The sequence below is a fragment of the Sinocyclocheilus grahami genome, unplaced genomic scaffold (genome assembly GCF_001515645.1).
Source record: "Sinocyclocheilus grahami isolate Dianchi unplaced genomic scaffold, SAMN03320097.WGS_v1.1 scaffold449.1, whole genome shotgun sequence".
Classification (NCBI taxonomy): domain Eukaryota; kingdom Metazoa; phylum Chordata; class Actinopteri; order Cypriniformes; family Cyprinidae; genus Sinocyclocheilus; species Sinocyclocheilus grahami.
The window spans coordinates 694,308-706,194 of NW_015505628.1; the positions used below are offsets into that span (position 1 = coordinate 694,308).

General features: G+C 35.6%; 2 protein-coding genes across 2 annotated transcripts in view; one reads left to right on the forward strand and one right to left on the reverse strand.

Annotated features, from left to right (window-relative positions):
- LOC107552391 (adapter protein CIKS-like) overlaps positions 1-6,208 on the forward strand; it is a 15,637-nt gene extending 9,429 nt beyond the window's left edge. The window contains exons 2-7 of the mRNA XM_016234259.1: positions 189-712; positions 4,044-4,141; positions 4,222-4,290; positions 4,373-4,489; positions 5,614-5,688; positions 5,921-6,208. Coding sequence (XP_016089745.1) covers positions 202-712; positions 4,044-4,141; positions 4,222-4,290; positions 4,373-4,489; positions 5,614-5,688; positions 5,921-6,067 — 1,017 coding nt within the window. The 5' untranslated portion in view covers positions 189-201 and the 3' untranslated portion in view covers positions 6,068-6,208. The remainder of the gene's footprint in view (positions 1-188; positions 713-4,043; positions 4,142-4,221; positions 4,291-4,372; positions 4,490-5,613; positions 5,689-5,920) is intronic.
- A 1,425-nt stretch (positions 6,209-7,633) lies between these two features.
- Positions 7,634-11,887, reverse strand: part of LOC107552404 (H(+)/Cl(-) exchange transporter 4) — a 33,460-nt gene continuing 29,206 nt past the window's right edge. Inside the window, exon 12 of the mRNA XM_016234276.1 lies at positions 7,634-8,321. Within this exon, the coding sequence (XP_016089762.1) occupies positions 8,231-8,321 (91 nt within the window). The 3' untranslated portion in view covers positions 7,634-8,230. The remainder of the gene's footprint in view (positions 8,322-11,887) is intronic.

The following is an 11,887-nucleotide window of genomic DNA, read 5'->3' on the forward strand; positions in this document are numbered from 1 at the left end:
TTTTTCTCCCACCACATATGATTTCCATCACAAAAGTTGTGTTATCCAGTTAAGACAGATGATCCATTTGATCATCATGAGGTAAAAAAATAAATATATGCACAGATGATTTATTTACAATAAGACCTATAACATGCATTGAAATATAATCACATTTTTTACCATCATCGTGTTTTCTCTTTTGTCAGACACCCGACCCACATGGCCCACAGCAGCGATCAGTACACGTCTCTAAACTATCCCGAGGAGAATGACGAAACCAGGAGTGAAGAGTTTGAGTCAGAACTTCACCCAGACGTCACTCACAACCGTTCCACAACCGTCATTCACCAGCATAACACAGTGAGCTACACCCATCAGACGCCCTTCCCCAGCTGGGACGGCCCCGTCAGGGCGGATTCTCCTCACAGCCTGCCCTCCTGCCTCCCGTCTGCCGTCTACAACACGCTCTCGGATGAAGGCTCGTTTTTCCCCAGCAGGCCTCACTCTCTGCCGGGCAGCTGTAGTCCGAGTCTGGAGAGTCTGGAGTATCCCAGATCTCTGCATTCCTTTCCTCCGTCTGCGAACATGTACCACCATCCCTCGCCCTCGTACCCCATCGCTTACCTGCGGCCGCCGTGCTGCAGTCAGTTCGGTCCACCGCCGCGTCACATGATTCCCGTCCATCACTGCAGCTCCAGCCCCAGACATCAGCCGCCCTACAGACCCTCAGGTGCGTTACGTGCAAAAGTTTGGGATTGGGATGATTTTTTTAATGGAAATTCCCAGCTAAAAAAAATTTGTTCCAAGAATGTTTTTCTAACGTGCCCGTTATTTTATGAAAACGTTATTTCTGAATGTTCTCTGAACATTCTAGACATCCATTTTTTGTTTACATTTTCAAAAAAAATTATTTGTGTGTAATATAAGTGTTAAAAGGATAGTTGACCCAAAAATTAAAATTACTCACCCTCATGTCGTTCCAAACCCGTAAGACCTTTGTTCATCTTCGGAACACGAATTAAGATATTTCTGATGGAATCTGAGAGCTCTCTGGCCCTCCCATAGACAGCAACACAACTGCAATGTTCCCAGGTCCAGAAACATAGCAAGGACATCGGTAAAATAGTCCATGTGACATCAGGGGTTCAACCGTAATTTTTCGAAGCTACGAGAATACTTTTCGTGCACAAAGAATACAAAAATGACTTTATTCAACAACTCTTCTCCTCCTCATCCCGTCTGCAGCAGTGCGCCGCCATTGTGGAAAGAGTATCATGACGCATGCGCTTGCACTCTTAAAAATAAAGGTGCTTAAAAGGTTCTTCAGAGCGATGCCAGGAGGAAGAAACATTTTTGGTTCCACAATGAACCATTCAGTCAAAGGTTCTTTAAAGAACCATCTCTTTCTTACCTTTTTGTAATCTGATGAACCTTCTTTCGCCACAAAGTATCTTTTGTGAAACAGAAAGGTTCTTCAGTTGTTAAAGGTTCTTTATGGAACCATTTAGACAAAAAAGGTTCTTCTATGGCATCGTGAAGCACCTTTATTTTTAAGAGTGTGCTTCTGCATCATGTAAACAACGCATGCGCATGGCACTGCTGCTTACCTTAACATGCAACGTGTCGTTTACATGATGCAGAAACAAGCGCATACATCGTGATACTCTTTCCACAATGGCGGCACACCGCTGCAGACGGCATGTGGAGGAGAAGAGTTGTTTAATAAAGTCATTATTAACGTTTTCTTTGCACATGAAAAGTATTCTCGTAGCTTCGTAAAATTACAGTTGAACCCCTGATGTCACATGGACTATTTTACCGATGTCCTTGCTACGTTTCTGGACCTGGGAACATTTCAGTTGTGTTGCTGTCTATGGAGAGTCAGAGAGCTCTCAGATTCCATCAAATATATCTTAATTTGTGTTCCGAAGATGAACAAAGGTCTTACGGGTTTGGAACGACATAAGGGCGAGTAATTAATGACAGAATTTCATTTTTGGGTGAACTAACCCTAAGGGAACATTCCATTTTATAATTTTGCAAACTTTATGGGAACGTTACTTTTGAATGTTACTCTGAACGTTCTAAAAGTAGTAACATTTAAAAAAAAAAAAACATTAGATAAACCTACTAACGTTTCAGAAATCGAATGTTCCATAAACAATGTATAAATAATGTAAACTTTCAATGAGCATTCTATTAATGTTACTGGAAGAACGTTTGTTCATAACTTAAGAATAAGAACCTTATCAAAGTTCTGAGAACGTTCCTTTTTAGCTGGGTTAATGGTTTCATTCAGCAAGGGTGCAATAAATTGATCAAACGTGAAAGTGAAGACATCTATAATGTCACAAAAGATTGTTGAATCTTTTAAACTTTCTATTCATCAAAGAATCTTGAACGATAAAATGTATCACGGTTTATACGAAAATATGAAGCAGCACATCTGTTTTCAACATTGATAATAATCAGAAATGTTTCTTGAGCAGCAAATCAGCATATTAGAATTATTTCTGAAGACTGGAGTAATGATGCTGAAAATTCAGCTTTGATCACAGCAATCAATTACATTTGTGATTTGTTAATTGACAAAAGTACAAAGAAAAGATTTCCAAAGTTTTCACTGACCAACGTAAATGTATTTTGTAAATATTAACAAATTTTGGTTTTGACGGCTGCAACACACTCCAAAAAAGTTGGGACAGAGGCAGAATAACAGTGAAAAGGTTATAGAATATCCACGTTAAACTGTTTTGAAACAGTTCACAGTAAGTAGGTGAATTGGTAATAGGTCAGGGTATCATGTTTGGGTATAAAAGGAGCATGTCAGTGTTTGCAAGCAAAGCTGGATCATGGCTCATCACTTAGTGCCAAATTTCACGAAAGTGTCAAACAAAACTCACATCAAAAATCACATTTCGCAATGCAAAATTGCAAAGAATTTAGGTCTTTCACCAAGTACCATACATACTATTGTGAAAAGATTCAGGGAATCCAGAGAAATCACAGTACATGTAGGGCAAGGCATGAAACCTCAGGTGAATGTGCTTGACCTTTGAGCCCTCAGATGGCATTGCATAAGAAACCATCATGCTGCATCATGTTAAATATAGCCACATGGGCTCAGTCACTTAACACAGTCTGCTGCTGCATCAAGAAATGCAACTTGAATCTCTTTTACTCGAGGAGAAAGTTATACATCAATTCTATGCAGCGATGCTGCCGGGTTCTCTGGGCCAGAGCTCATCTCAGATAGTCTAAAAGACAGTGGAAATGTGTGCTGTGCTCAGATGAGTCCACATTTTAACTTGTTTCCGGGAAAAATGTATTAGGGCTGCACGATAAATCGAAATGGAATCAAGACCGCGATTCGACAGAAGCTGCGATTGTCATGCGTATCTTTCAGTGAAGCACGGTTCTGTGATCAGCAGTAAATCTCCATCCAAAGGCCAGAGAAACATCAAATACGCCTCGCAGAAGAAACCCAGAAAATGGCTATCACTGCAGCTGAATAAACAGAAGATTCAACTGCTTTCATTGATTCAACATGACTAATAAACACACGACTACGGCAATATATGCTGAATTGGGCTACTTTAACACTGTTGCCGCGGGTTGTTTTTCATGTCCGCAGGTCGAATCGACCCCAATAACGTGATATTTAGCCCGTGGAATGCGAATTTTCATTACGGATCATCATCCATCATCCTGGAATACTCAACAATGCAAAAAACAATGTGTAAAAGTCAGTCTGATGCAACGCAGATCTAAAATAATGCCATGAATTGACACTTTTCATTCATTTTTACATTGTATTTTAAGCGCAGCAGCCATGATAGATTTAGATTATTTTTTTTTTAATGAATTTAATTTAATTTATGGGGCTTTTTTTAATTTTTGTAAGCATTTTTGCCCTCATTAATTTCCGATCCTGATGTATAGTAATTATTATAAGGTCATTTCATGCAGAAGAGGAAAAATACAGTGCAAGGTTTCATATTAGTTTGAGGCGGTTTGACCTACTCTTTCAAGTGTGTCGCGTGCTTTTTTTCTCCACACAGGGAAAGTTTTTGTCACGTACGAGGCTGACAGTGAAGAGCATTTGAAGGAGATCATTAAGTTTGTGTCTTTGCTGAGGAACAACGGCTTTGACACGCATGTACAGATCATTATACAGTTTCCTGTAGTTTTAGCTGTAGTTGTGTGGGTTTGGATTGATTCTTGCGTCTTTGTGCACAGATTGATGTTTTCGAGCAGCAGCTGAACAGCATCAGTAAGATCGACTGCATGGAGCGATATCTCAATGAGGTAAACACGCAGAGACAGGAAGTGATGTCATCATCATCATCCTCTAAACAGCTACAGTTACAGCGTCTCTCTCTCCCTGCAGAAAGATTACCTGATCATCATCATCATCAGCCTGAGGTATTACGAGACCATATCAGGCATGAATACCAGTGTGGAGGGCGACGAGAGAACGTCAAACACTGTGTACATCCACAAACAGGTCCCAATATAACCCTCACTTACTAAAATACAAGCTCTGCTTTCATTTATTATTATTGCTAATACTTTTGCTGATCCCAATAGAGTTTAGGAAATACTGAATGGATTAAATCATAATAATTAATAATACACAATACTACTACTACTATTACTACTACTACTACTAATAAAAAATTTATAATTATAATAATAATAATAATTATTATTAATACTTTTTTTGTTTCCAGTAGTTTAGTGTGAGCATGCAATGTGATATTTTAATAGGCACAAAAATGAGATGCACATGCAAATATTGAATGCATTGAAAACAATTTTTATTATTGTTGTGTTTTTATGAATTATCATTATTATTAATAATAATAGTAATAATACTTTTGCTGATTCCAGTAGTTTGAATGCATTAAAATAATAACAAAAACAACAACAACAACAACAACTACAATAATAATAATAATACTTTTGCTAATTCCAACAGAATTTAGCATGGGCGAGCTATGTGATATTTTAATAAGCATAAAAATGCATTGCACACACAAATATCAAATGCAATAAAATAAAAACAACAACAACAATTTATTATTATTAATACTTTTTCTAATTCCAATAGATTTTAATGTGAGCATGCAATATATTTTAATAAGTGTAAAAAGCATTGCACACACAAATACAGAATGTAATAAAATAATAACAATAATATTATAATTATTAATACTTTTGCTAATTCCAATAGAGTTTACTGTGAGCATGCGATATTTTAATAAGAACACAAATAAATTGCACGCACAAATAATGAATGCATTAAAATAATAGCAATTATTATTATTAGCAGCAGTAGTAGTGTATTATTAATAATAATAATACTTTTTTATTAAATTAAACTATTGTAATTAAGTTGCTCATACGTTTTGAATAAAATCCTTTCTTGGCTGAAATATTTCACCGAGGTTATTGCAATGCATTCTGGGATTGCATGGGCTGCCTTAGTCAAAACAAGCATACTGATATAATTGCGAGGGTTCGGTTAAGGGAGAGTGTCGCTCTGGTTACGTTTGTTAGCTTATAGTGTAAAAACACACCATCTGTAGTTTTTGTGACACTGCTGATGTGTTTGATTGCCTCCATCAGCTGCAGAGTGAATTCATTCAGAACGGCTGCAGGAACTACAGGTTCATTCCTATTCTGTTCCCGGGGGCTAAAAAGGTTTGTGAAATTCAACAGACACCGCAATTCTCTCTCAAGCATTTCAGCGAATCAAAGCATGTTTGGAAGCTTGTTACAGCACTAAACCGGTTAATCTAGTCTAAACTTCACAGAGCAATGTACTGAACTGTAGAATCATGGTTCGTGAAGCAAAATATCAATCTCATTTCAGCTTCTGTAAGATTTGCAGCGTTTCTCACTGAAGCAGGACCTGTTTTCTTCTCGTTCTCAGTGTTACATTCCCACCTGGCTGCAAAACACGCACGTCTACAGCTGGCCGAAAGACCGGGATGATATTCTGCGCAGGTTAATGCGTGTGGAGAAATACAACCCTCCTCCCATCGGCCCTCTGCCGACCATAGTCTCCATTCCCCTTTAGGGCAGCGCTTCAAATCACATACTACTTGACCAATGACCTGGAACTGATACAATCTTTGTTTTTGACTTGTGTGATCAGACTGCTGAAAGTTAAAGTAACAGTTCACCCAAAAATTAAAACATGCAGAAAATGTCCTCACCCTCAGGCCATCCGAGATTAGGATGAGTTTGTTTCTTCATCAGATTTGGAGAAATGTAGCACTGCGTCAGTGTCTCAGCAATGGATGCTCTGCAGTGAATGGGTGCCGTCAGAATGAGAGTCCAAACAGCTGATAAAAACATCACAATAATCCACAGCACTCCAGTGCATCAGTTAACATCTGGAGAAGACAAAAGCTGAAACAAATCCATCATTAGATGTTTTTAACTTCAAACTGTTGCTTCTGGTCAAAATATGAGTCCATAATCCATAATAACTCTTCCTCCAGTGAAAAAGTGCATCTCCTGTTGTCTCTCACATCAAAATCCAGCCACATATGTGTTTAGAGCTGTTTAAACGCTGCTTGATCTGTGCAGATTTCTCTCCTGATTCAGACCAGAACACTTCTTCACTGGAGGAAGCGTTATTATGGATTATGGTTAAACGCTGCTTGATCTGTGCAGATTTCTCTCCTGATTCACACCAGAACACTTTTTCACTGGAGGAAGCGTTATTATTGATTATAGACTCATATTTTAGTTAAAAACATCTTAATGATGGATTCGTTTCTTCACAAGACATTAACTGATGGACTGGAGTGCTGTGGATTATTGTGATGTTTTTATCAGTTGTTTGGACTCTCATTCTGACGGCACCCATTCACTGCAGAGCATCCATTGCTGAGACACTGATGCAATGCTACATTTCTCCAAATCTGATGAAGACACAAACTCATCTGGTGACGTCATGTGACCACAACGTCACATACAATTTATCATTGCATACTGCAACCTTTTCCTTATTATTTTTGATGAAATTACCATTTGAAGAAGCTTTTTACACTTTTTTTTTTAACTATTTTGTGAATGGAAAAAGTAGATCTGATACATTTGAGTTTGTTTCTATTAAACTGTGACCTGTAAAAGCTACTGTAAAAAGAAACACAGTAGCAGATTATTCTCTTATTGTTATAATAATAATAATAATCAGATGTTTTGGTACTTTGTCAGTCTTCTGCATTGAAAACAAATATATGCACATTTATTTATAATATTCATCTTTCCATCCATGCATTATTTTTATTGTACTTTCCGAAAATATTTTATGAATTAAAGAATTAAATCTAATAAAATAATGCAATAATATATCCTTTTTTAATAATAATATTTCTTAGAAATATACAACTCACTGTCTTTCAAGATTTATCTTTTGAGATATATCTTTTTATTGTACTTTCTGAAAATCTTTCATGAATTAAATCTAATAAAATAATGCAATGCATCATTTAATAACAATATTTAATTCAAAAGCATTTAACTCACTGCGCCTCTCTAGTTTGATCTTTTGAGCTGTATATATACTGTCATTTTCACTGTACTTTCTCAAAATAGTTTATGAATGAAATCTAAAAATTACTGCAATGAAAATACTTCGTTATTTAATAATAATATTTTTTATTATTATAACATACCCTCAGTTTTATGTGCAGAATTGGAATAGCGGATGAACATTAATATCTGTAACAGAGATGCAGTGTTTATTTTAACAAGGACAATATTCATGTTTCAATTCGACAGCAAAAAAAACATTCTCGTTACATTCACATTAAATTAATAAATAATAACAAAACGGAAATGATTCCCACAAACCTAGTGTTGGACAAAACAGTCACTATCATACAGCAGATTAGTATTCTAGATCATTTTTTTCATTTTGACCTATTGCATTTAATAAACTCACAAAGACCTGACGTACCGATGAAACAACCCTCATCTGCACATTTCACATCCAGTGTAGCAGCTTTCGCTTCAAAAACACAGTAAAACCTGTCAGACGCCCCACACTTAACAGCTGATCATCACGGCTTAAAGTAATGCACGTAAAATAAAAACATGGCAAAAACAGCAGTTAAAAAAAACACTCGTATATCTTCACGTCGTCCGCTTTTGGCCACGTTTTAAGTGTGTTTAGTAACAGATCAGACGTTGTGCGGTATGTACAGCTTCAGTCCGCGGCACAGCGCTGCTAGTTGAACATGATGGATTCGGGATCCTGGTTCATCATATGGGCCATGTGTCGCAGAACATCCTTCTTAGTAATGATTCCCAGCAAACGTCTGATGTGAGACAGAGAGAGAGTAGATGATTTAGTCATCAAACCTCTGATTAGCTGATTAGACACAACTCATGCTTTAGAAGGGGATTTTTTTATCACATCCGTTTGCCTCATTTGACCCATTAAAATGAAATCTATAATATACACTTATCCAAAAGTTTGGGGTTGGTTAGATTTAGGTTAGATAGTTTTTGCATTTATTTCAAAAAGACATTAAACATTTTTAAATATTATTGCAATTTAAAATAGCAGTTTTCTATGTGAATATGTGTTCAAATGTAATTTATTCCTGTGATGCGCAGCTGTATTTTCAGCATCATTCCTCCAGTCTTCAGTGTCACATGATCTTCAGAAATCAGTATAATATGCTGATCTGCTGCTCGAGAAACATTTATGATTATTATCAATGTTGAAAACAGTTGTGCTGCACAATATTTCTGTGGAAACTGTGATGCATTTTATTTTTCACGATTCACAGATGAATAGAAAGTTCAGAAGAACAGCATTTATTTTAAATAGAAATCTTTTGGAACATTATGAATGTCTTTACTGTCACTTTTGATCAGTTTAACGCACACTTGATAAATAAAAGTATTAATTTCTTTAAAAAAAAACTTTACAGCAATGTCTCATTTGTTAACATTAGTTAATGCATTAACTAACATGAACTAACGATGAACGATATATTTTACAACATTTATTAATAAAATGTTCATGTTAGTTCACAGTACATTAACTATTGTTAACAGATACAACTTTAAATTTTAATAATGTATTAGTAAATGTTGAATTTAAGATATTCATGTTAATGTAGTTAACTTACATTAACAAATTAAACCGTATTGTATATAGTGTTACCAAGAAATTACTTACTGACCTCCAACTTTCGAACAGTAGTGTATACAATTAAATTTATGATATACAAAATTTTTAGTCTCTTAAAAAAAAAAATCCTCTGAAACAAGGAATGATAAACATAACACTGGTCAGTTCTGTGCACAGTAGCCCCACCCACAGTGAAATTTCATTGGCCATGGCTTGCATATATTAAACATTAAATAGGCAGAGTGACTAAACTAACTCAGATCCTAACATATGTGACCTGTGCTGGCAAAATGAGTCACAATGAGCATATTTTCAAAACTGAGTTTTTTATTGTCACATTCTCCATTAAAAGACCTACAAAATGATATATGGTTGTTGGAATCTGATGAAAAAATGACTGAGCTACACCTGTTTGAAGTCGATGCAAAGTCAGTTCTGAGAAAACTCAAGTTGAAGTCTTCTGAAGGTTCCAAAGCAAAATCAGCAAGCAGCATTGCATCATTTCCTCCACTTCCTTTCTTAATGATGATTCTTCCTTTTATAGGCAAGATAATTGAAAAGGTAGTTTTTAATCAGCTGAACAAATACTTAAACTCAAATGGATACCTGGACATTTTTCAATCTGGTTTCCGCTCATTAAGATAATTATATTTGCTTAAATTCTGATTCTGGCAAAATATCAGTGCTGGTACTACTAGATCTCAGTGCTGTGTTTGACACGGTCGATCATAACACACCTCTAGAGAGACTGGAAAACTGGGTCGGGCTTTCTGGGATGGTAATCAAATGGTTCAGGTCATACTTAGAAGGGAGAGGTTATTATGCGAGTATAGGAGAGCATAAGTCTACGTGGACGTCCATGACATGCGGAGTCCCACAAGGCTCAATTCTTGCACCGCTCTTGTTTAGCCTGTACCACTCCCGCTCCCACTAAGTCAAATATTGAGAAAGAACCAAATTGCCTATCATTTACATTTACATTTAGTCATTTTGCAGACGCTTTTATCCAAAGCGACTTACAATTGGGGAATACATAAAGCGATTCTTCTTAAAGAGGCAAACAGACACAAGAAGTGCTTGAAATACCAAGTTTTAGGCATTGTTCAAATAAGTACAAGCTAGAAAAGGGAAGGAATAAATAAAGAGAAAGAAAAAAGTTTTTTTTTTTTTTCTATCAGCTATGCTGATGATACCCAGATTTACCTAGCCTTATCTCCAAATTAGCTATTATGCCACCCGCAGTTGGAATCAGCTTCCAGAAGAGATCAGATGTGCTAAAACATTAGTCACATTTAAATCTAGACTCAAAACTCATCTGTTTAGCTGTGGATTTACTGAATGAGCACTGTGCGATGTCCGAACTGATTGCACTGTATTTTATGTATGTATAATCATTTTCTACTTTTAACTGTCTTAAATTCATTTTAAATCAATTTTAAAGTTTTTAAATTCCTTGTTTTATTTTTGTGATTATTTTATTTTTAATTATTATTTTACTTTATTTTATGTAAAGCACTTTGAATTACCATTGTGTACGATATGTGCTATATAAATAAACTTGCCTTGCCTAATATTAATTACTATATTAATAATCGCAATATAGCCGTTTTTATTTTATCTTTGTTACTAAAATAAGAACAGATGCAAAAAACAACAATATAACAAATATAAGAAACAAATACTGCATTACTTTTTTCATCTAAACAAAAGCATTCAAGTAAGAAAAACTAAATAATCAAATGTAAAAATTAGTGTTGTCAAACTCGCGATTAATCGCATCCAAAATAAAAGGTTATGTTGACATAATATATGTGTGTGTGCTGTGTATGTCTATTATGTATATATAAATACACACACATGTACAGTGGGGCAAAAAAGTGTTTAGTCAGCCACCAATTGTGCAAGTTCTCCCACTTAAAAAGATGAGAGAGGCCTGTAATTTTCATCATAGGTATACCTCAACTATGAGAGACAAAATGAGAAAAAAAATCCAGAAAATCACATTGTAGGATTTTTAAAGAATTAATTGGTAAATCCGATTAATCATTTAACAGCACTAGTAAAAATCATTTCAGTGTGTTTATTACAAATAAACTGATTACAAAAACTACAACATGTGCTTTTAGTTATTATGCCACCCGCAGTTGGAATCAGCTTCCAGAAGAGATCAGATGTGCTAAAACATTAGTCATATATTTAAATCTAGACTCAAAACTCATCTGTTTAGCTGTGCATTTACTGAATGAGCACTGTGCGATGTCCCAACTGATTGCACTATATTATATGTATAATCGTTTTCTTAAATTCACTTTGAATTACCATTGTGTATGAAATGTGCTATACAAATAAACTTGCCTTGCCTTGCCTTGCCTACAAAAGCAGTTCAATTAAGAGCAGCAATCTTTTATTTTTAGATTAATATTAATGAGACAGAAGGCCTAGTAAGTCCTACTGTAATGCACGGATCTAATATTACGTTATACATCAGATGTTTTCCCCAAACATTCACTTAAGACATAACAGATTATGTTTGCATGAATAACCTACTTAAATACTGTAATTCTGTGTATACAGTATGTGTAGCCTATAATTTATCAGGATAGATATTCATATGTGACCCTGGAGCACAAAACCAGTCATAAGGGCCAATTTTTAAAAATTGAGATTTATGCATCATCTGAAAGCTGAATAAATAATCTTTCCATTGATGTATGGTTTATTAGGATCAGACAATATTTGGCT